The following is a 24942-nucleotide window of genomic DNA, read 5'->3' on the forward strand; positions in this document are numbered from 1 at the left end:
GGGTTGTATTTTTTCACCATACTTATTCAATCTGTATGCTGAGCAAATAGTCTGAGAAGCTGGACTATATGAAGAAGAACGTGGTATTAGGACTGCAGGAAGACTCATCCACAACCTGTGATATGCAGATGATACAACCTTGCTTGCTGAAAGCAAAGAGGACTTGAAGCACTTACTGATGAAAATCAAACACTACAGCCTTCAGTATGTATTACATCTCAATATAAAGGAAACAAAATTCTCACAACTGGACCAATAAGCAACATCATGATAAATAGAGAAAATATTGAAGTTGTCAAAGGAGGGAGATTTGGGGCATTCATCTTTCCATAATTTAGGAGGGTCAGAACTGAGTCCCATGGGTTTTGGATCCTGACTGTTGTTGGGTAAGCAATGTCTTGCCACTCCTTATATGGGAAGGTACTTTTGTGACAAAGTGGTATTCACGTTTGCGCATTGCATTAAACTTGGTACCCACCTATAATGATGTGTTTTAACATTCTCTCTAATTAGTTTTTCTCACTAGCTCTTGGATGACTCCTGCACTATATAATTATTTCTTTCACTGGCACTTATGCCGATATCGTACTCTTTGCCTAATAATTACTGTAATTACAGTCACTATATTTGAATCTGGTGCCTGTGTGATAAACGGTTTTATTATATGTGTTTGATGGCAAGTGATTTCTAAGTGGGCGTCTATGGGAAATTATTGAAGTACTGCTAGGAGACATGTTAAAATGTTTTCGGATAACAAATAACTTGATGAAGTTAACCTCGTGACAGGAGACATCAGCAGAGAGCGGGCTGAAGTTGAATTCAAGGGATTTTTCTTGCATGTTGCAAATACAGCCTAAGAGCACAAGGGGACCGATTTGTACTGCTGGCTGTCTCGGGGCTGGTGGTACATACTGGGCTCTATGAACACTCAACACTGAAAAGGGGCAGCAGTTAAGAAAGGTAAGGGTGTGCAGACCCCTACAGTGACAAGCTCCCTGCTGTCGTTGCTTCCTCTTGCACACTGGCTCCCCAGGCTCCCCGTTCCAGGTCTGGGTTCCCTGGATTTCAGGAATGCCTCAGCTGAATGCTTTCCTTTTTTCTTTTTAACTTATTAGTGTCTGTAATTTTGTTATTATGGCAAATAGATAAGTAATAACATATTTGTCATTTCAGTGTACATTTCATGCACAGCTCAGTGACATTAATTACGTTCATCATGTTGTTCAGTCATCACCCTTTGTTGTTAGTTGTGTTCAAATCCAACTCATGACGCCCTCATGTGAGCACAGGAGAGCTGCTCCATAGAGTTTTTAAGGCTGTAACATTTTGAAAGCAGACAGCAGATAGCCAGGCCTGTCTTCCGAGGCACACCTGGAAGGGTGGGTTTGAACCACCAACCTTTCCATTGGTAGTCCAGTGCTTAAATGTTTGAGCCACCCACAGGGACTCATCACCCTTATCCATTCCCAAATTTTCCCATCACCTTAAACAGAAGCTTAGTGTCCCCAGTGAATGCTTTCTTTTTTTTTTTTGAGGAAATCCAGGCAAGGGAAGAATTGGTGGGAGGGAAGGATGTACAGGAAAAGTAAAATCAAACAAGTGAGCAAAATTCGGGGCCTGGTTTCAAAGCTACGTCCTTGGGAAAGTCTCTCCAGTAACCCAGCCACCTCCCATCCCTGGAGATCTAAGCTGCCTTCAGTTATGTGTGTCTTCATGGTTCTGTTTCCTGTACTACATAGGCAATCTGTGCTTCCATTACACTTCAATTACCCACAGATCAAACTTGTGTGTTTGCTCAGCACATTTGGTGGGCCCACTAAACTATAATAATTAAGCTCCACTTATTTAGCTCTTACCAAGTGCTGTGTATTATGCTAAGTGCTTTAGATGCATTATTTAATTTAATCCTCCCTCCAATCCCTTGAGTTCTAGACTATTATTATTTCCATTTTGCAGACAAGAGGTAACTTGCCAAAGTCACACAGTTAGTAAGGGGGCAGAGCTAAGATTTCCAGCCAAGCCGGCTGACTCCACAGCCTGCATTACTGCATCTCCCGATTTCTCTCAGTAGCTGGACAACTGGAACGTGTTTAGCAAATGCTGAAATACTTCCATTACACCTGTTTCCGGATTACATGAGGCTCAACAAATGTAGGTTTCTTAGCATCAGTGGACGATGGGCTTAGCAGAAAGTGATTCACGAGTTTCTTTAGCATTTTCCTTTACCAGATGCCAAACGCTTCTTGTGCTTAACCCCTTGAGGCACTCCAGATTTCTTTAAATGACTACAGAGTATGTGGTTCCATTCCGGGCTGGGGTGTGTGCTGAAGGCCTGGTGATAGTGGGGTGATGGATGGGTGAGTCACAGCACAGGATGGGATGGAAAGGTAGGGAGCAGTCTCACCTGGGCATACGTATTCCTTCTTCTGCACGTCTGCCACGTTGAAACCCCTCAGCTGCACAGGAGCCATGCAGAGTGTGAACTGACCAATGGTCCGCCGCTGTCGCAGCCAATCAGAGAGCCAGGCTAAGTGGCAGTCACAGTACAGGTGATTGGAGTGCAGACGCCTGGGAGAGAGAGAGGCAGAGGGAAGACATGGTCACAGAGTGGAGTGGGAAGCCTGGCCGAATAGGGTGGGCAAAACCTCTGTGTCCCCTCCCTCCAGCGTGATGGTCCTTATGAGCTCAGGGAAGCACTTCCCTCTGGACTGCTGAATTACTACATGAGCCCCAACCCTTTCACTGCCAAGCCACAAATGACAGTTATCTTCACATTGCGAGGCACGGCCAATGGCTGTCCCCAGGCTTCTGTGCTATTCCCCATTTCTTAGTAGCGGTAATTCCACGCCTTCCTTTCCCATTCAAGAAAGCCTCTCAACACAGAGGAGACAGTGATGTTATTATAGTGATGATCCTGTCTTGAGTCAAATCCTGACAAAGGGGTGACTCATTTGCAAACATCAGTGCTTTAGCTAGCATCAGTTACAGGTAGCTTGAAACACGCCTCTCAACGCCCAATCTGTGACAACATTGTGGCTGAGGCCTGATGTTGCCTTTACCCTTTACTTCTCCTTCCCCATTCCCACCCTAAATATCCCTTTAATAAACTGCATGCATGTAATGCTAGTGGGCCTAAAACCAGTGCTACTTGTGTGGACTAACCAGGGTGAGTAGGGGACAGAGAGAAAGGCACTTTTTGAAGGATGTACCTTCTTACCTTCCTCCTAGCTAAGTAAGGTATTGTCCATACCAGACTCTTTGTAAATATAGTAATCTTTTTATAGTGCCTTTCCTCTCCAAGTTCAATTCCACTTGGCATATTTGTTATTCTGTCCGGCTCAGGTGCATCTTCATAAACTTCCCAACCAATTCCAGGACTCGGTGACTTTAGCCCTGTAGTAGCTGTGACTCCAGATTACTGTTTTGCCCTTGAGCGAATAAGATCTGACTTCCCTAGAGGGATCTGCATGTCCCACTGTGAGTGGAATCACACTTGGTTAAACGACTTGAACTTCCTCCCACTAAGTGGGAGGCAAACTGAGGATAAACAGGGGTTCTAAGTGATTCCACAAGGTCTTTCTACTGGGTTTCTACTAATCTTTCCAACCTCCACATTCCCTACAACCCTAGGCCATTAGAAGTGATGGTAGGTAAGTTTTAGCCATATAAAAAATATAAGTAGTAATATAATTGTCCTCACGTTAACTCTGACTCCTGGCAACCCCATGTGTGTCAGAGTAGAACTGTGACCCATAGAATTTTCGGTGGCTGATTTTTCCAAAGTAGATTGACAGAGCTTTCTTTTGAGGTGCCCCGGGATGGCCCTGAACCTCCAACCTTTTTGTTAGCAGCTGAGTGTACTAACCATTTGCACCACCCAGGGGACTCCTTAGTTCTATCGGCTCATCATATACTTGAGTTTCTGATACCAATTTCAAGCTCCCAATCCTGGACATGCTAATCAGCTAGTAGTATCTTGGGACTCTCAAGTATTCTGCGTCAAACCAGTTAATACTGAGTGGCAGCCCGAAGGAATAGCTTAGGCTACCTCCATGCCTAGAATGGAGAGAGCTGGAGGGCTCTCGACCACACTCCACTTAGCGTAAGGTCAACATTGCTCAGCACAGGCCAAGTGCAGCTCACTTGTGGCGCACGCCAGCACAGCCTTCCTGCCGCTGTGTGGATGCAAACCCCGGGTGGCCAGGGACATCCTCAGGCAACCCCCACTCCAGGAAGCCCCACACCCCTTCATATCAGACATACAATATGGACCTGTATCGTATGTAAAATATAATTTTTTTTCTGCTGAAAAAGAATGAAAACTTTTTGATTGTGTTTTTAAAACTAATTTTGATTTTGGAAATTTTCTTTTTGCATTTCAGAGGCAATAGTTTCAGGTTGAACACATTCTCATAGGCCCTTGAAAAGATCCTAGGACCAAGCTACTGTGCCTCTGGTAGGTGCCTTTGCTCTCTGCTTTGCTTTCCCAGCTCACCAGCCCCCTGTGCCACTGAGGCAATCACAGCTTCCTCTTAGCCTGGCACTCTGGGAAGAGGTGGGGCGGTGGTGGTGTGTGGAGGGGAGAGAGGAGGACAAAATCCTAAGCTGGCGGGAAGTTCTAAGAGGGAAACCAAGATCTCTATTCTTTATTTAACAAACACGACCACTTTGTATCAGGAGCAGAGAGGAGGCCTGGTAGTAGACTTTAAGCTGGTTATCGGTTAACTAATTCCTATCAAGTTGATTGTAAATCACAGCGACTCCATGTGTGCCAGAGTAGAACTGCGCTTCACAGGGTTTTCAATGGTGAATTTTTTGAAAGTAGATTGCCAGGCCTTTCTTCTGAGGTGTCTCTGGATAGACTAGAATCTCCAGTCTTTTGGTTAGCAGCCAAGCACTTAACTGTTCGCATCACCCAGGGCCTCATTTTAGCGGGCTAGTATTTCCTAAAAAGCATGGAGAAGAGGAGGGGGCTCTCTTTCTGCACTAGGCCTTCATGGGAAATTTCAGCATGAGCAAAAATATCTGTCTCCTGTCCCACCGATGAGCTGCCCCTGAGAGAATTCCATGGCCAATGAGCCTCACAAGATAAAGGTTGCCTAGACAAATGGCAACCAGGAGTTAGTCCTTGGTGACAAGATGGAGCACAGGCAGGCTGCAGCGGCACGTGGACGCTGAGGTACAGATGTTCTTTTGTGTGCCAGGAAAATTGGAGCCTCTTAATGAGTCTGGATTTTACTTGGAAAGGCAGTTGTCCTCTTTGGCAGTACGGCCACAGGGATTCACTATAAGGCACTGAGCACGGGCCCATGAGGCGGATCAATGCGAACAAATTCCTGTCAGTTCCAGTCAAAGGTAAGAGATCAATATTACAACAAAGGGGCTTTAGGTAAGCCAGATCCTTACTGAGCTGATTAATTTCTGGGATAATCAAAATGTCAGAGGCTTCCATTTTGGAAGATTGTATTAGGTTGGTTCTCAATCTCTACCACCCAGCTCCAAGCTCTCTCTCTTCTTCTCCCTGATACAGATGTTCCCCATCCCTTTGTTGGTCTTTCTAGGAGTTTCTTCCTGCCGCCCCCCCCTCCACCCCAAATGGGACCATGGGAAAGAGGTGACCAAAGCTGACTTGGAAGGCACATGAAGGCTCTCATCCAAGGTCCAGGGCAGTGGACAGGCTCAGTACCTGTCTTGAAATTTCACCCACCAGAAATGTAGGGAGAGTCAGGCTGGGGGGACTTTTTCAAGCCACCTTTCGTGTTGTGTTTGGGAGATTAAATTGGGCAGCTTTACCCCAAACACTAATATTAAAAGAAAAATAACCATGATGATTATGAAATTTGAGCCTGGGGACTGCCAGGAATATTCCTAGTCCTCTTGAGCGAGAAGGGAAATGATTTTAATTACTTTAAATCATGTTGATGAGTTGTGATGGCAAAGATATGGGGGAAGGGGTCTCCGTTGCGCCTTGGGCTCTGTGGAAGATCTGGTCTCCCCTTCCTCTGCTCCCCAGGCACCTGCTCTCCTGCTACTATTCCTTCTGGATGGTGGTCCGAGCACTGGCTCTGAAGTCAAATTGCTCAGGTCAGACAATGGCTCTGGGTGGTACAATGGTTAACACACTCAGCTGTTAACCAAAAGCTTGGTGGTTTGAGTCCACTCAGAGGCACCTTGGAAGAAAGGCCTGGTGATCTACTTTCAAAAAATCAGTCATTGAAAACACTATGGAGCACAGTTCTACTTTGACACACATGGGGTCGCCATGAGTTGGAATCAACTTCATGGCATCTGGTTAGGTTTGGTTTGGACACTGACTCTATGCTTTCCAAATTTGACTTTGGGAAGTTATTTAACTCTGGACCTTGGTGTTATCACCTGGAAAATGGGGATATTCATGGTGCCTCCTACCTAAGGCTGCTATAAGGATTGAGATGATTCATACACAGTGCTTAGCACAGACTTGGCACATAGTAAACCAGTGAAGAAATGTTTACCATTGTCATGGTTGAGAGTGCGTGCATTTAGCTCCAGACTCCAGTTTCTCCCCAACCTGTGACCTGCCTGTCCAAGGCTATAATTCTTTAGACATCAAAGCATCAAGGTGGCTACTTGGTTCCCGCATGTTGTTCTGCAATCTTTTGCTGATGGAAACACCGTACTCAATGTTGATGAAACCACCTTTACAGAACAGAAGGTGAATGAATACAAATGCCAATTTATAAAAGGTGCCTTTTAGCCACAGACACTAAATTAAATTTCCAGCAAATCCTTTTAGAGAGGGTCAGTGTTCATTTTCTATAAAATGTGGCTTTCTGAATTCAATATAAAAGCTTTCCTTTAGAAATCCCATTTATGACTTCCTTCCTCTCTCATCTCCCCCTCTTCTCCACCACCACCAGTTCCCTCTCTTTAATTACAGTGAAGGGGGATTAGTCAGCTCAAGTCTCCAGGGAGTTCTATACAGAGCCATCTCTGAAATTAAACTAAAGACAAAATGGCAGCAGGCAGGGAGCAAAGAGAACAGACGAGATTGATTGATTGATTCAAGCTCATCAGGTGAGTGTTCAGGACCACAGAGAAGAATGACAACAGAGACAGGAGAGAAAAATCCTCCCGCCCTCTTCCCCCACCTCTATACACTCCAAACAAAGCACCCAAGACCTAAGCCTAGTTCCTTCCCTCACTTCTATGGAGCCAGCCCCAGTTTTTGTTATTCCTGCTCCTAAACAGAAAATAACAAAAGTGGGGAAGAATACATCACAGGGAGTCTCTGGGTTGTGAAACCAGTTAACTGTGCTCTGCTACTAACTGAAATGTTGGAGGTTCAAGTTCACCCCGAGGCATCTTGGAAGAAAAGTCTGGTGATCTACTTTCAAAAAATCAGCCATTGAAAACCCTATGGAGCACAGTTCTACTCCGACACACATCAGGATTCCATGAGTCGGAACTGACCCAGTGGCCACTGTTTTTTGTTTTTATTTTTTAATAAATCATGAATGAGAGGTCCCCAGGAGTTGGACTGCTGATTTCTGCAGGTGAGAGTCATTTTTTTTTTTTTTTTGATTCAGCCCACCTGTCTGGGGACTTGCAGGCCTACCATCATAAGGCTCACTTTCAGCTACCTGACCAGGAGCCCTGGGCCACACTCTCCTCTAGCTCATCTGTGGTTATCAGGGATGGATTACCCAATGAGCCAATGCACGCCGTGCTTACTGGTTAACCCACCCTGGCAGCTGTGCTGTGGTCTTTAAAGAAGTCTTTAAAGACCAAACAATTTCTCCTTAAAATCCCATTACTGCACTATTCCAGGTTAAGAGGAAAGGGAAAGGACAGATTTTCCTGGCTGAATTATGAATATGAACATGAAGGACCAAAGGAAGAATTTAGGAAGTAAAGTTGGAAGTTGGGTTAGGATTATTAACCTTTATACTAATGGGTATTTGTCGAGTGCACAGCACGTACCAGGCACTTTACATGTTAGTGCATTTCATTCTCAATACAACTTTAAGGTAGGCATGAACTTATTTTACGTATAAACTTCCAAGTATATATTACAGGTAAGTGGCAGAGCTTGCATTTAACTCAGCTCTGTTGACTCAAAACTCTGGATCTTTCTTAGGGTGTACAATATGGTTTCCTCATAAATTGCTCCACTGGTCTTTGCTTCATTCTCACCTGGAAATAAGGTTACCTTCCCTGGCACCTGGCTACTAACTGATGGGCTGATGGCTCAAACCTACCCAGAGGCACCTTGGAAGAAAGGCTGGGTGATCTCCTTCTGAAAAATCAGCCACTGACAAGCCCATGGAGCACAGTTCTATGCAGACGCACATGGGGCGCCATGAGTTAGTGCTGACTTGATAGTGATTGGTTTGGTTTTCCTCTAGTGCCATGGTTCTCACCCTGTATGGACATGAGAATCACCTGGAGGTCCTGTGGAAACAGACTGTGGACCCTACTCCTTGATATTCTGATTCAATAGGTGTGGGGTTGGGACTGAAATTTGGTAGTCTAACAAGTTCCAAGCTATGCTGCTGGTCTGGGACACCATTTTGGTGAACCACTGCTCTGAAGATTTTCAAATCTTGGATTTTGTATTGCTTGGGGGTCATAAATAAGCTGGTTGTTTAGTACTTTCAGTCCAGATTTCTGGATAGTGTGGTAATAATATAAGAATATCATTTACTGTATACTACTGGCCAGGTACTTTACATATTAATCTCATCTGACCCTCACTAGTAGTGCTACTTGCAGAGGAGGAACAGAGGTCATCAGAGCTTAGGTTGGCTGAGGTCACAGAAGTAATGCAGGGCACAGCAGGAATTCAACCCTTGGCCTTGGCCATTTGCCTGAAAGCTCTTGGGAGCTGAGTGTCCCTACTACTGTGCTGCAAACACCCCTGAGGCTCCACTGACACAAGAAGAGCATCAAGTCAGGGTCTGTTTGGAAAAGCCCACAGAATCCACTTGCAGATAAACTGACAAAGGGTCATGGGCTGAATGTGGAGGGTAACTCCCCAGGTAATAAGGCATGAGACGTGCTCTAGGTATTAAAGATTACAGGGAGATTTGCTTCCTGAGTTCCACCAAGCTTTTCAGAGTGTGTACTCAGGACGATAAAGAACCAAAGATAAAGAACCAAGTTGTTGCATCCTAATGTTAGTATACCATCCAGAGAGCAGGTGGGTAGGTGGGTGGGTGGGTGGTGGGTGTTGTCCACGGGGATTGGACAGGATGGGGAGAGGGAAGGACTAAGGTTTCCTCACCTCCACCATTCCCAGAGGGGAAAACAACTGTTACCATTGAACTGCCAATGGCACAGGAAATTAGCTAAGCAAATGGTGAATTATTAAGTCACAGCTCTATATGTTCTGTGATAACAAAAATAATAAACTTTCCATCAAAATGGAAAACACGCAAATACAATATATGAAGAATTTCCCCAATCCCAAGGTGAAGAGCGATGACTCTGTCCAATGAATACAGAAGGGCGATTAAGAACCACGGATGGAAAAATGACACCTTCCCCCACCCTCCCTTGCTCACCAACACACCCCATGGTTAACAGCAGAAGGAGGACACATCGAATATACGGCCTGCTGACCAAATCCTCACGAGGTGGGTTTGATGAGCAGCTTAGAGCGCTGAATATTGGGCCTGGGTGGTTAGATATGGGAGGGGAAGAAGCAGTGGCTTTTACTCACAGAGTTCGAATCTTCGGCATGTGGTTGAAGCTGGTGACCAGGATGCGGCTGATGTTATTGTTGTTGAGGGTGCTGCAGAGATTAAAAAAAAACAAAACAGTAAAGGTCACCAGGGCAGCAGCATGGTGGCAGCAGAAGGGGACACCAAGTGGCTTATAGAGGTGTGGGGTGGGGAGGATAAATACGACTGTTAGAAGGGTCATAAATCAGCAGCCAAGGGCCAGTCAGTGAGGCAGCGAGAGACAGGTGGACAGATGTCCAGGTGATAAGGCAATCCACTGACTCCTTTGTTCAGGTAGATCACTGCTCCCCTCCGCTTCCCTCTCAGTTCGTACTTATCCACCTTGAGTTAAAACACCTCTTCCTGCAATCCTATAATGTGCTGGTGCCTTGCTATAATATCTCTAATTCTTACAACCGCAATGCCAGTTAGGGATTAGCGCCCTCATTTTAGAGAAGAAACAGATGTACATCATTTTACTTATGAACACACACTCTACAAGGTGGTAGTGGTTGTTAGCTGCTACTGAGTGCTTAACTGTTTGCACCGCTAATATCCCTCTATCACAGATGAGGCAGTCCCTGGGTGGTGCAAGCTATTTGCGATCGACTGCTAACCTAAAGGTTGGCAGTTTGAACCCATCCAGGGGGATCACAGAAGAAAGACCGGGCAATCTGTTTCCATAAAGATTACAGCCAAGAAAACCCCATGGGGCAGCTCTACTCTATGACATGGGGTAGCTCTACTCTATGACATGGGGTCGCCATGAATTGAAATTGACCAAAAAGCATTTGGTTTGGTGTTACAGATGAGGAGGCTGAGATACAAAAAACCAAGCCTAACTCATTGCCGTCGAGTCAATTCCGACTCATAGGGACCCTACAAGACAGAGTAGAACTGCCCCATAGAGTTTCCAAGGAGCACCCGGCGGACTTGAACTGCCGACCCTTTGGTTAGCAGCCATAGCACTTAACCACTACACCACCAGGGTTTCAGAGAGGTAAAATAACTGTACCAAGGACCCACAGGTCGTCAGCTCTGGAGAGGGAATTTGAATCCAGCACTAATAATTTTTTCTCTCCCCTTCCCATATTTATTGCACACCTATCATGTGTCAGATTTGAAGCATTTAGTATGAGAGAGAAGAATGAACAGATTAAACTTAATGATGCTTGGTTCCGCCCACTTTGTAATCTTACTAATATGCTAATGCAAACACTTGGCACTTTATCAGGTTGAACCTACTTAGCTTGTTTTGTTTTGGGTAGGTTGGAAGGGGTTATCCATCCTGTCCCCATGGACCCAGGATGCCTTCAGAATATCTCATTAGACATGGCTGAAAAATTTGTTACTGCCATTAAACCAGGCTCTCCTGCCTTTGCAGGGAGTTTCCTGAGGGCAAGGGTTATGCCTCACCCTTCTCTGTAAGATTAGAAACGCCTCTAGGGCAGAAATGGCGCCTTCACTTCCCCTTCCACCCATCCCAGCATTCTAGGCGCCAACTTGGGGAAAACTCTCAGGGCTGCTCACTGACTACTGGTTAGCAATCTGAGCATTCTCTTCATCTCTCAAAGGCAAAGAACAAGCCTTTGTGGAGAAAGGGCTTGCTTGCTTCTACACCCAGCAACTCAACAGCAGGTGGAGTTCACAGCTCAGTCCTAATTTAGCTGAATATACAGAACAGTTACACACAGGGCTTGCACGGTAACTGTATCTGGCAATAGTCTGGAAGGGAGATGACTTATTAATGCCTTTGTCATTGTTGTTAGATGTCACCGAGTTGTTTCCTACTCATAGCAACGCCATATATAGCTGCCAGGTCCTGCGCTATCCTCACAATCGATGCTATGTTTGAGCCCATTGTTGCAGCCGTGTCAGTTCATCTCCTTGAGGGTCTTCCTTTCTTTCACTGGCCCTCTACTTTACCAAGTATGATGTCTTTCTCCAGGGACTGGTCCCTCCTGATAACACGTCCAAACTCTGTGAGACGAGGTCTCATCATACTCGTTTCTAAAGAGCATTCTGGCTGTACTTCTTCCAAGACAGACTTGCTCATTTTTCTGGCAGTCCGTGGTATATTCAATATTCTTCACCAACACCATAATTCAAAGAAGTCAATTCTTCTTCAGTCTTCCTTATTCACTGTCCAGCTTTTGCATGCATATGAGGTGACTGAAAATATCATGGCTTGGGTCAGGTGCACCTTAGTCATCAAGGTAACATCTTTGCTTTTCGACACTTTAAGAGGTCTTCTGCAGCAGATTTGCCCAATGCAATCAATGCATCATTTGATTTCTTGACTGCTGCTTACATGGATATTCATTGTGGTTCCAAGTAAAATGAAATCCTTGACAACTTCATTTTTTTCCCCATTTATCATGATGTTGCTTATTGGTCCAGTGGTGAGGATTTTTGTTTTCTTTAAGTTGAAGTGTATTCATACTGAAGCCTGTGGTCTTTGATTTTCATCAGTAAGTGCTTCAAGTCCTCTTCACTTTCAGCATGCAAGGTTGTGTCATCTGCATATTGCAGGTTGTTAATGAGTCTATATTAATGCCTTACTACACTGATATTTAAATGTGAACCATAATGAGAGCTATAAAACATTTACGATAATAGCAATTATTCCAGGACCAAGATGACTAAACATAGTATTCAGACTTTCATGATTTGCTGCTTGGGGATGGCTAGCCCAGGGATTTCGGAGGGCTGGTAACCTCTTGGATGTTGATCTCCATGGCAGCTATGGTTTTGTTTCCCTGCTAAACATACATTTACTTGATTTCTAGCCTGGGCGGCTATTGCCTGTGCAGGGAGCACCCTGCTCTATCTGGTTCTTGTGCCCCCATCTAGGTAACTGGCATTCAGAGGACGTTTCATTGTCGTAACCCTAAAGTGGCATGGGCCCCTAAGGCAGAGAGCTCTTTCAGATTCTGGTTCTGTCACTTATAGCCTGGGCAATCATGGGTAAGTTCTTTAAACCTCATTAAGTTTTCTCCTGGAGAGATTAACAGCACCAAGCTCATAGAATTTGAGTGGTGATTAAATGAGATGATACTAGTAATTGCCCACATTAACTGAGAGCTAATTTTATACTGGAATCCCTGGGTGGTGCAAATAGTTAATGTGCTCAGGTGCTAACCAAAAGGTAGGAGGTTTGAGTCCACCCAGACGCACCTAGGAAGAAAGGTTTAGTGATCTACTTCAGAAAAATCAGTCATTGAAAACCCTATGGATGTGTTGACACATATGGGGCCACCATGAATCAGAATCAACTTGATGGCAACTGGTTTAATTGTATACCAGGCTGGCACTAGGCTAAGAGTTCTACTTGGATCATCCCATTTAATTCCTCCAGTCACTATCAGCCAGGAACTTTTGATGTCATCTCCATTTCATGGATGGAGAAAGTGGTGGTACCAGGATTTGAATCCAAGCAAGCCTGGCTCCAGGGAGGATGCCTGAGTTAGTTTCCTATTGCTACTGTAACAAATTACCCCAAACTTCATGGCTTAAAACAATACAAATATGTTCTTTTATGGTCTGAAGGAGCCCTGGTGTTACAATGGTTAAGCACCCAGCTGCCAACCAAAAGGTTGGTGGTTTGAACTCACCCAGTGGTTCCATTTGAGAGAAAGGCTTGATGATCTGCTCCCATAAAGATTATAGCCTAGGAAACCCTATGGGGCAGTTCTACTATGTCTTACAGGGTTGCTATGAGTTGATGGCATACAACAACAACAGCATGGTTTGGCAGTTAAAAGTCTAAAATGGATCTGTGAGGCTACTTTCCTTTTGGAGGCTTCAGAAGGCAGGAGGGCTTCCTTGCCTTGTGCAGCTTGTAGAGGCCGCCTGCATTCCTTGGCTTGTGGCCCCTTCCTCATATCACTGCAACCTCTTGCTTCGATGGTCATATTTCCTACTACTTCACTCGAATCTCCTGCCTTCCTCGTTTAAGGACATCATCAAATTTAGAGCCTACCTGGATAATCCAGGCTTTCCTCATCTCAAGGTCCTTAATTTAATCACATCTGCAAAGTCCTTTTGCCATATAAAGTAACATTCACAGGTTCTGGGGATTAGGACGAGGACATCCTCGGGAGGTGGTTATTCTGTTTAAACAATGCCCTAGAGAAAAGGCACGTACAGCCCTTAGCACATTGCCAGGTATATAGTAAACACTCAATAATTATTGTTAGCTGAGGTCGAATTGATCTGACTCATGGCAACCTTATGCACAATGGGATTGTACCCCTGTGGTCCATAGGGTTTTTATTGGCTGATTTTCAAAGTAGATTGCCAGGTCTTTCTTCACAGTCTGTCTTAGTCTGGAAGCTCTGCTGAAACCTGTTCAGCATCTTAGCAACACGTAAAGCCTCCACTGACGGATGAGTGGTGGCTGCACAGGAGGTGCACTGGCCGGGAATCGAATCTGGATCTCACGTGGCAGGCAAGAATTCTGCTACTGAGCCACTGCTGCCCCCATTCAATAATTAGTAGCTATTGTTATTGTAGCTTGTGTCTGGTTAGACATTTAAAATTTACAGTACATCTCCACATTTATCACATTTGGTACTCAGCACTCTGAGGTTGGAATTATCATTCCCATTTTAGAGATGCATGATCTGAGGTTAGGAGAAGTCAAAGGATTTGCCAAATCCCAGTGGAGCTCCTGGTGGATTTGGACTCACTGTTCTTTCTTCATACCACAATATCCCCCACTTACCCACTTCCTCCCGCCTTCAGGGTAAGTCCGCTGCTCCAGCGTGGACCTTCTCTGTCATCTCCACCCCAGCACTGAAATAACTGCACAAGCATCCTCTTGCTTGTTCTGTTCTATTAAAAAGGTCAGTTGCTGTCGAGTTGACTCTGAGTCACAGCAACCTCATGTGTTTCAGAGTACAACTGTGCTCCACAGGGTTTTCAGTGGCTGCTTTTTGGAAGCAGATCATTAGGTCTTTCTTCTGAAGTGTCTCTGGGTGGACTTGAACTACCAATCTTGCAGTTAGCAGCCGAGCACTTTAGCCGTTTGCACCACCCAGGGTCTCCCTTGAAAATGAACCAACAGAAAAATAAATGGTATGTCTGACAGTGACCTCCCACCACTCCCCATTGGACTGCTGACCCGGGGAGCTATGGTGACCTCCTCAGCCTCATCTTCTCTACCTTAGCAAGGTCACTGTCCCCATCTCTTCGAGGATTTTTGCTAGTTCTATAGCTTCAACTTCACCGCTCTGCTCCTTTGGAGATATTTTGACAAAATGTGCTTTCCTCCAAATCACCCGGGTTTTTCCTCAGGTAAATGCTCTTAATTTAGCATTTCCTATAAGGGGTCAGGCTCAAGTTCAAGGTCAAATTAATTCTATAAACTTCGGGACCATTCTGGGTTCCTTTTTCTTTTTGTACTACCACAAGTTATGGAACAAACGTTTCAGTATGAAACAGAAATAAAGCCATTTTCCAGCATGAGATTTAAAAGACAGTCCATTCCTCTCTCAAGAAGCCCTTACCTTGTTATAAGTGTCATATTTATACTGAGACCAAGTCTGACCTATATTCTGTCCAGTCATTCTTCTGCTTTGTCATTACTGGAGCATACCTGTTGCCATCCAGTCAATTCTGACTCATGACCACCTCGTCTGTTACACAGCAGAACTGCTCCACAGGGTTTCTTGGCTGTAATCTTTACATAAGCAGACCTCCAGGGCTGTCTTCCTCAGTGCCACTGGGTAGACTCAAACCGTCAACCTTCAGGTTAGCAACTGAGCACTTAAACTTTTGTGCCACCCAGGACATTTCATTGGGGCATAAATGCCTAATAAAAAGGAATCATTTTCCCTGTTAAAATGATTCATTTGGAGGATGCTAGTCCTACCAATGGGCCCCTTTCTCTCTAGTGAGCACTAAAAGGGGGCATTAAACTCTTCCTCAGTCACTAGGGGACTCAGGAGTTTGTTATTGCTCTCATAGTGTACAAATAGAACCTTAGTACCCCAAAAGAGTCTGTGATTTCTCCTGTCCCTCTGCTAATGTTCCCCAGTAATGATGAATGCATTAGGGGGCGGGGGTACAGGCAACGATTTGCCCCAGGGGCTGGCAAACTACTGCCCACAGGTTAAATCCCACCCAGCCCAGCCTACTTTGTGAACGAAGTTTTACCTATTTGTTCATGTGTGGTCTAGGGCTGCTTTTGTGTTACGGCTGCTAAGTGAAGTAGTTTTGACACAGACTGTATGGCCCACAAAGCCTAGAATAATTACTTTTGTGCTCTTTACAGAAAATGTCACTTGTGTCCTGGCTGCTCTAGAACTGGGCGGTAAGAAGAGGGAATTAGGTTGGAGGCTTTCAAAATTAAAAAACAAAACAAAAAACATGGGCAGCAAAGCCCAGGTGGTAGAACTGGGACTCAAAAGCAGGCAGCCTAACTCTAGAATCCACACTCCTAGCCCGTACTGTGCTTCACACTGACCCCACTTCGTCTGGAACCTGCAATGCTGTGATGGAGTCAGAGCCTAGGGAAAGGTCCCGTTCAAGAGATAGGGCAGGTGAGTCCACCTGGGGTCGGGCGTGGAATGATCTCGGGCAGTGGTTCTCAGAGTGTGGTCTCCAGACCAGCAGCATCACCTGCGCACTCGTTATAAACGCAAATTCTCAGGCCCCACTCCAGACCTGTGATCTGAAACACTGGGCTGGGGCCCAGCCTTGTGTGTCTCAACACGCCCTCTGGAGGATTCTCATGCAAGCTCAGGTTGGAAAGCCACTGAACCAGGGAGAAGGCTAAGTATAGAGTTTAAACCAAAATCAAAGCAGTTGCTGTCTAGTCAACTCTGACATGTGGTGGCCCCATGGGTGCAGAGTAGGACTGCTCAAAACAATTTTCAAGTGACCTTTCCGGAGCAGAGCACCAGGCCTTTCTTCTGAGGCACCTCTGGGTGTTCGAATCGCCAACCTTTCACTTAGTTGTTGGCCTCTTAACCATTACCCAAGCATAAGGGACAGTATATAGGCTGCTCTCTTGCTACTTTTGGGGGAGAGGACCTCTTTTGTAGAAGACTTGGTGTTTTCCTGCTTAGAAAGAGGCCCATACTCTGACATAGCAGACAACCCTCATTGGAGGTGGCTGTAATCACCCCTGGGGAGCTCCAACTTGGCTTCTGCTCCCAGGTCCCCACTGTTCTCTGCTGAGTGCTAACGTGTGGTTTTTCCTGGCATCACTCAAGATAGCCATCTTTGATCTGGAGGAGCTAAGTCTAGCTGCAGCCACACCACTCTGGCAACCTTAATAAGGCTGACATTTCCCTCTGTCTCCTCCGATTAGGCCATCGCTTTATCACTCTGTGCTTTCCTGGCTCTGGGTGTAATCTGCGTGTTGTGTGTCCATAACACCATGTAATTGGCTCTAATACAATGATATTATCTGTGAGCATGTATCGCATAATTGCAAAACCAGGCATCTGCATTAAGTGCCACTGCAGCCTCTCTGGGGGCCGGCATTCCTGGGCAGGCCACTCTTGGGATAGTGCCCCCCCATCACACAGGTGGAGCTCCTGGACCCTTTGGGTCACATGGGCCCTCTGGTCAGATTGGCCCATTCATCCCCTGTCTCAAGGCAGGGTGACTTCTCCCTAAATCCAGATAAATGAGGTAGCTCCCTCCGTAACTGTTCCCAGGAAGGAGACTCTTGGTGAGTCATCAGCAGTCATAGCAACAGGATGTCTTTTTCAAGTGAGCCTGGAGATGGCCTGACTTGTACCCACAAATGTGCGTGTCTGATGGCCAGCACTCTAAGTCCTGGAAATACAACTGCCTCCAGCAGTGGCTATATTGAATCCACAGGGGCGGACACGACCAAAGTCATCAGAATCATTTCCTGAAGAGCGGCTGAGTGCAAACACTGTGGCTGTACCTTGAGAGAAAAATCTGAACCGCTGCTCGGGGGCTGGAAAGTGCGTGGACCTCAGGGGAGAGGAGGGAGCTCACTTCTGCTCCCCTTTCTTGCTTGGCTCAGACAGGCCAGAGGAATGGAATCAAGGACACTCAGATGCTTTAGGGGCCTGCTGTCCTCCTTGACACACACCTCAAATCAGGCCTGGCTTTTCTCAGTCCTGTGTAAGGGCTGCTGATTGACAGCCATCATGGCACTATGGCTGCTGATGATGACCGGGCCCTGCAACACTCTCCAGGAGCCTGGGAATGTGAATGCTATTGGCTGACTCAGCTCTATTAGGAGGTGTGTGGAGGGTTCCTCTTTGTGGACTTGGCCCCAGGAGAACACCCACTGAATGTTACCCACGGACCTGCTGAAGTTGAGAGAGGCATCCCCAAGATTCTCCCCCAGTCTGAGGTCTCAGCCATCCTCCCAGCTGCATCAGCTCAGTCATTTTTAGATGATGCTCCACTCACTGTTTTCTCTGCTATCAAGGTTGAACCTGCCTTTCTCACTCAGCTGTACAATGCTCTGTTTGGCTGGGGGCTCTAGGAAACTCCAGAAATCAGAAAGAATAATGTGCAATAGCGCATCCTTTGGGAAAACCTAAATTGGATGTTATAGGTTCTTCCATGAATGCTCTACTTTCCTCTAATGAGCTAGACTAGTAAAGCGAATTGCTTTGGGGTAAGCTTGCCAAGTTCTTTCAATAAAGATGTCTATGACAATAACAATAATAATAATGGTACTATTTATTAACTGCTTACCATGTGCCAGCACTGGGCCAAGTACTTCTCTTACATTAGCTCATTTAATTCTCCCCATATGCCTGAGTTACTATTATTAATTCCATTGTATAGTTAATAAGTCGTGGTCCCTGGGAGGCACAAATGGTTTGTACTTGACTGCTCACCTAAAGATTGGTGGTTTGAACCCATTCAGCAGCACCATCAAAGAAAGGCCTGGCAATTTGCTTCTGTAAAGACTGCAGCCAAGAAAAACCTGTGGAACAGTTCTTTGTAACACATGTGGGTACCATGAGTCAGAGTTGACTCAACAGCAATGGGTTTGTCTTTTTTTTGGTTTAAGTTGAAGCCAAAAAGATCAACTAACTATGCCCAGGCTGCATTCCCCAGCTATTGAGTTGTGAAGCCAATGTTCAAATTCAGGAGGTGTGACATTAGGAGCTGTATCTTCAACCATAACACAAAACTGGACTATCTTCAGAAAGGCGTTGGGTGTCCAATTTGCATGTCTCCTGAGGTGAAGGTGAACCAAGTTGGTTAGTGGTAGATTCACCTCTCACTGACTTCTATGTGGTGGGCACCATGGCTTCCCCAGTGTTTGCCTTACTCCCGAGGCTGTTCAAAAGTGATAGCATTACTCAACCGTCCTCCTGTCCAAGGAACAAAAGGAGTTCAGCATGGAAGGCAGTGGCGGGTGAGGAAGGGTACGTGGAAAAAGGGCAACTAAGTCTCAAAGCCTTCCAAGGTCAAGGTTTAGCTAACACATCTAAGTGTAGTCCAATGCCCAAGCCAGGCTTTACTGTTGGATTGGCTGACTGGAATTTTTAAGACTTCTTCAAAGACCTGAGAGTACAGTCCTGCTCCTTAAACAAAGCTCATCTTTTGCCTGTTAGGAGCAGGCAATGAGTCTCTGTGAGCAGATGGGGCAGAAGGATCGAGAGCGAGACGGGGAGAGAGAGAGGAGGAAGGAAGGTGGGAAGGCACCACTCCACATTACCTGCTCTCCTGGACTATCCTGGGTGCTGCATATTACTGAGTTCCTTGATCTCCCTGTGGACCGTTTAAATTAAAGCTCATAACCATTGTGTGGGCATATAATGAAAACAACTGATGCTGCACTGATTAGTCCATTACTCTCAACTGTTAGAAAACATAATGATCTCACAAGGGGCCTTATTCACTGACGTATAGCAGTTGAGCTCTCATTTGACACCTCAAATTAGCAGCCAAAGCAATAGCAGCTGGGGTTTTTGTCTCAATATTTGTACCCAACTCTAAAGTGATTTGGCACCGGGTGAGCGTTATTTTTAAACACAGAGTTCTCACTGCCAAGTAACATTTTAAATGGTCTCCAGGTGTCATGTAAAACCTACAGAAATAAATAAAAACAATCAGCTGTCAATTTGGGCCTTTGATGATACAGATTCCTTAACAAAATGGCTCGCCTTGGGTTCATTCCTTCATTATATATTCATATTGTGACAGGCAGAAACTCATCTCCTACCCAGCAGATTCTTGGTGTTAAAAAAAAATGCCTCCAGAAAAAAAAAAAAAAAGTACAAAGTGAAGTGAAAGATAAAAAAAAAAAAAAGATGAATCCTCAAATCCTGCCATTGCTCAGTCAGGTGCTTGGTGGGGCAAGTCTTTACAGTGCCCCAGTGTTTTTGTGGTACCTAGACCCTGAAGAGCTCCTCACTCATTCATTGAGATGATCACAGATATTGCCTGGTGGTGATTCAGAATGCCTCAACAGCCTCCTGGTGACCGACTGAATTATAAAATGTGCCTTAAATGAAAGCATCAATGAGATAGCCCGCCTCCAAATTCTACTTCATCATACGTAAACTGGGAGCCTGAGCCATCAATCCTGTCCACTATATTAGTGAGAAATCCGGCAGATACCAGTGTGCCGAGATGTCTGGTACACATGTGATGGGCTGAGGAAGAAAGTGTGACTTCTGACTTATATACCTGCACAGGTGAGTTTGCAGTTGAGAGGCGGAGAACCCAGCAATTTCCATTTTAGCTGCACTTGATGCCTACCTCAGTAAGACTGGAAGAAGGGGAAGGTTTTTAAAGCATTTACTTGTATGCTAAGTGAAGGCAGAGAGCAAGTCTGTTTTGTGCCCTGTTGCATAGCCAGGGCCTACCCAGTGTTTTTATAGGACGCACGTGCTCAATAAATATTTACTGAGTGCATGGAAGAGTTTCAAAATGCTAAGGGTCAGGTTTTTGGCATCTTTTGACAAAAATAAATTTCCACTCTGAAGAGTCTTCCATACTAATCCAAAGGTGCAAATTCAATTGCCTATGAGGGTGAGGATTGTCATAGTGGGCTGCTTGGGGGCAATGGCAAACACGACCTTACTCAATGGGATCATCACTTCTTGTTTTAAACGATTGTTCCTACGCTGGAATGGGGGCGCAGTGTTGCTAGTTCTGCCATTTACATGTATCTATATATTTTAACACTATATATATATAAAAAAACATATATATAAAACATTCGCCATTTCAACGTTTTATTTATATACACAGATACGTTTCATTTACGTATATAATCCAGTGACATTATGTTCATTACATTGTGCAACCATCACCACTATCCATTTCCAAGTTTTTCCATCACCCTTATGCCCTTTTTTTAAAGAGAAAGCCAGACATCTAGAATTTTTATATAAACTCTCCTGTTTTTTTAATACTGACAATTAAATCACCTTGAGGAACCAAATCACAAAACATTTTACAGGCCAAACCAAATACACCTGGGGGCTAGATTTGGCTTGCAGGAGCCAGTTTTCAGCCTCTGAACCAAACAGACTCATTTAATGTATCAATCAGAAAAAAATATATTCATAAAATCAAAGTATTTCAATGGCATTGTGGCTGAAATGTAGTTAAAGTCTTTCTTCCATGTACTCAGACTCTTGAAGGGTGTCCGCCAGCTGAGGTATGCTCAAGCAGTCTACTATTCAAATCAATTCTTTAAGCCATTAAAAATCATTTAATGTCTCCCCCCTACTGTCACCCCCCCCCCAATCATTGCTTAGGGACAAAGAGGCCTGAAGAAATTTCTGATTATAAGGCTAAGACTGTGTTCAGCTAGGTAGGTGTGCTCTTGTCTGGGTACCACACTATATTCTTTGAAACACACAAGTCATTTCTCAGTTGCACAGTTGAGAACTGAGCCATGTCAAGCTGCTAGCAGGAAAAAACTGCACAGGGCACATGAAGCTCTGTTCCCAGGCTGGGACGCCAGAGTCTTGCTGTTACTCTCTGATATTTGCAAGGGAGGGAGTCTCTCAGGGGGCTGGGTACAATTGACACCTTGGGCTATTTGGGCTTACAAATGGGCAGGGGCTCCCAGTGCCAACACTGGCATCGGAATTAATAATGTGGAATTTGCTCTCTTCCCAGATTTCCCTTTGACTACACAGCAATCTACTGGGACCATTCCCCAAGCAGTGCTGCAGAACTGGGAGGCCCTGGAAAGAGAGGGTGTTGGTCTCCATGCTAAACGTAAAGTCTTTCCTTTGGCAAAATGCTTGGGAGCTCTGGTGGCACAGTGGTTAAGAGCTCAGCTGCTAGCTAAAATGTTGGCAATTCTAATCCACCAGCTGCTTCTTGGAAACCCTATGGGGCAGCTCTATAGGGTCACTGTGAGTCCGAACTGACTCGACGGCACCTACCAGCAAGGGATGGACAGGATATAAAAGGCGGCTTAACTAATTTTTGTTTCCTGCCTGCTAATATAGGGGAAAGGCAGACGGCAATAAAAGCATTGGATAAAAAGCCAGTAGAGCTTTTTTCTAGCCTGGTTCTTGCATGATTTTTTTCTATGGTGGTGGGCAAGTCACTTGACCTTTCTGGGGGAGCTTCTTTCTCTTAAAATGAAGTGGCAGGTACAGTTGACCTCCAGGATCTTTCTAGCCTCTGAGTCCAGTCTATGATTCCAACTGGGCTGTGCTGGCTCTAAAATGGCATTTTTGGAATGGGATTAGTTAACCATACAGCTGTGGAAGTGGCCATGGGTACCCAGATCTGCACAAAGACAGATCATTGGCCAAATCTGAAAGTTCCATCTGGCCCCACTACATAGGGTTTGAAAATCGTTATGTAGGAATCGGATCTCTTTCTCCCTTTATGCAGATACCTGGCTCAGCTTCCGTAGGGCTAATGGGCTTTCTTCCCTAATTGACAGTGGCCAATGGGACGGGCTCAGACAGACACGGGGCAATTTTTCCACCCCGCTGACTTGGTGGAAATCATTTGCAAAGGCTGAGAGAAGTAAATAATTGGGATCAGGAAACTAATTCACAGAGAGAGGATTTTGCATTGGTGGGAGATAGTTTTAATAATCATACCCCCGTGTCAATGAAAATGGGTCTTCTGCACGTACAAGATCCAGATGTTCCAATTAAGATAGAGAAAGGGAAGGGGGGAGGGTAAGGCAGGTATTTCAAAGCATTTACTCTTAGAAAATACACTGATTGTTCTGCGTCTTAATCGATATGAAATCGCTCAAGAGGCTGGGAGCCGTGTGAGTAGGGAAGCAGGTCTGGCGGGAGCTATGGAGATTTGGAGGGGACACACCCTGTCTAAACAGGACAAATCCTACTCACTAAATGTGCACTGCCTAGTGAGAGCTTCGTATGGCAGTTTAAATTAAAATAAATTACGATCGAATAAAATGAAGAATTCAGTTCCTCAGTCACATTAGCCACATCTCAAGTGCTCAGCAGCACCAGGTGGCTGGCAACTACCATATTGGATAGCACAGATATGACACAATTCCTTTCTCACAGGAAGGTTATTGGACAGTGTGACTCTAGGTGATCACTGCCACATGCAGAACCATGGCTGCTACAGCTTCCAGGTATCCAAGAAAAATTGAAATGATACACTTGCCAATAAAATTACTTGAGTTTTAAATGTTGGCAACTAATTCTAATTGTTTTTAAACACTAGAGAAGCCATATACTTCAGTGGAGAACTGTGCTCCATAGAGTTGTGACCTTTTGGAAGTAGATTGCCAGTCCGTTCTTCTAAGGTGCCTCTGGGTGGGTTCAAACCACCAACCTTTCAGTTAGTAAGTAGCCCAGTGCTTAGCCGTTTGCGCCATCCAAAGACTCCTCTGGAAATGACTAAACCAAAACCAAACCCGTTGCAGTTGAATAGATTCTGACTCATAGTGATCCTATAGGACAGAGTAGAACTGCCCCATAGGGTTCCCAAGGAGCAGCTGGTGGGTTTGAACTGTCGACCTTTTGGTTAGCTCTTAACCACTGCACCACCGGAGGTCTTGGAAACCGTTAAAAAAAAAAACAAAAAACAAAAAACCATTAGAACCCTCTAAATTCTAGTTAACTTCAAAGGTTAAAGTGCTGCTTATTTAAATGGGAAAAAATAATGTTTCAAAGTAATTTTCACTTTTTCCTTAAACTAGTGTTTCTCAAAACCAAGCTAGTTATTTTAAGAGCATTACTATCATCAAATTTTGGTTCTGAGTGCATGTGAAGGAGGGGTGTGTTGTGTAGCATAAGAGAACATTTATAGAAAACCCAGTTCCTTTCCTAGTATTCTGGGGGTTGAATGGAAGTTAGTGATGCTTTCCGCAAAGTGCAATTTTAATCCTGATTGCCTGAACAAATCACAATTTGCAGCATAGTACCGAAAAAAAAAATCATATTCTGGAGATGTTTTAAGACTTTCATTAAGCAATGACAGTTCTATATTCAAAGCTATGTCATGACTAAACACCCTGATTCCAAAGACTGTTAAAACAAATAAAATATTTGCATCTCCCAGAGAAATCCAGGTGAGACATTTTGTAAATAAATGAAAATGCATCTAGTAGAACACACTGATTTTCACTGCGGCTCTAATTTTGTTCATTATTAAAAAGAGGAAAAAAAATCACTACTTAGCTGGAGGAATATAAAACCAAAGGTAATGTGAGAAATGGACTGTCTCAGTAAAATACTACCTTGTTAAATGTTTAAAATACTCTGGGACAACCACAACTTTAGTTTTGTTCAGGGTTATGACATAACAGAAAACTTAGAAATTGAGTGGGATGGGCTTCAATTCAATCAATTAATTTTAACTCGGTTTGGTTCAATACATGTTAACTGAGCACCTACTATGTGCCAGGCTTGTGCAAGGTGCTAAGATAAGGATGTATTTATGGGAGTATTTACCAACTTCAATTTTCCCAGACGTTCTGACTGAATATCTGCTATGTGCCAGGCACATGCCTGTGCTATCGTCTTTAATTTCTATCCCAGACCTAAGGAGTCGATATTACTCTCTCCCTTTTTCAATAAGGAAACGAACCCAGGACTACCTGGCTTGGTGGAGCTGGACAGGGAGCCAGTCCTACGGGAGGACTCAAACATCCTGGAGCTTACCCTTGACCTCATACCTCAACTTGGCCTCTTATCTCTGTGTCTCAAGCAGTTTTGTGGATTGGGAAGTGGTGCCAATTAGGCTGATGTCATAGGTATAGATTTGAGCACCCTATGGGTCAACTTAGAAGCCCTGGTGGTGCACTGGTTAGGTGCTC

The 24942-nt window shown here is 44.8% G+C and overlaps 1 protein-coding gene across 2 annotated transcripts in view; it reads right to left on the reverse strand.

Annotated features, from left to right (window-relative positions):
- Positions 1–24942, reverse strand: part of SLIT3 (slit guidance ligand 3) — a 754510-nt gene that overhangs the window by 161336 nt on the left and 568232 nt on the right. For both annotated transcript variants that reach the window (XM_064279080.1, XM_064279081.1), the window contains exons 7-8: positions 9704–9775; positions 2405–2568 (exon numbers count right to left, since the gene is read on the reverse strand). In XM_064279080.1, coding sequence (XP_064135150.1) covers positions 2405–2568; positions 9704–9775 — 236 coding nt within the window. The remainder of the gene's footprint in view (positions 1–2404; positions 2569–9703; positions 9776–24942) is intronic.

This window comes from Loxodonta africana, chromosome 2 (genome assembly GCF_030014295.1).
Source record: "Loxodonta africana isolate mLoxAfr1 chromosome 2, mLoxAfr1.hap2, whole genome shotgun sequence".
NCBI lineage: Eukaryota > Metazoa > Chordata > Mammalia > Proboscidea > Elephantidae > Loxodonta > Loxodonta africana.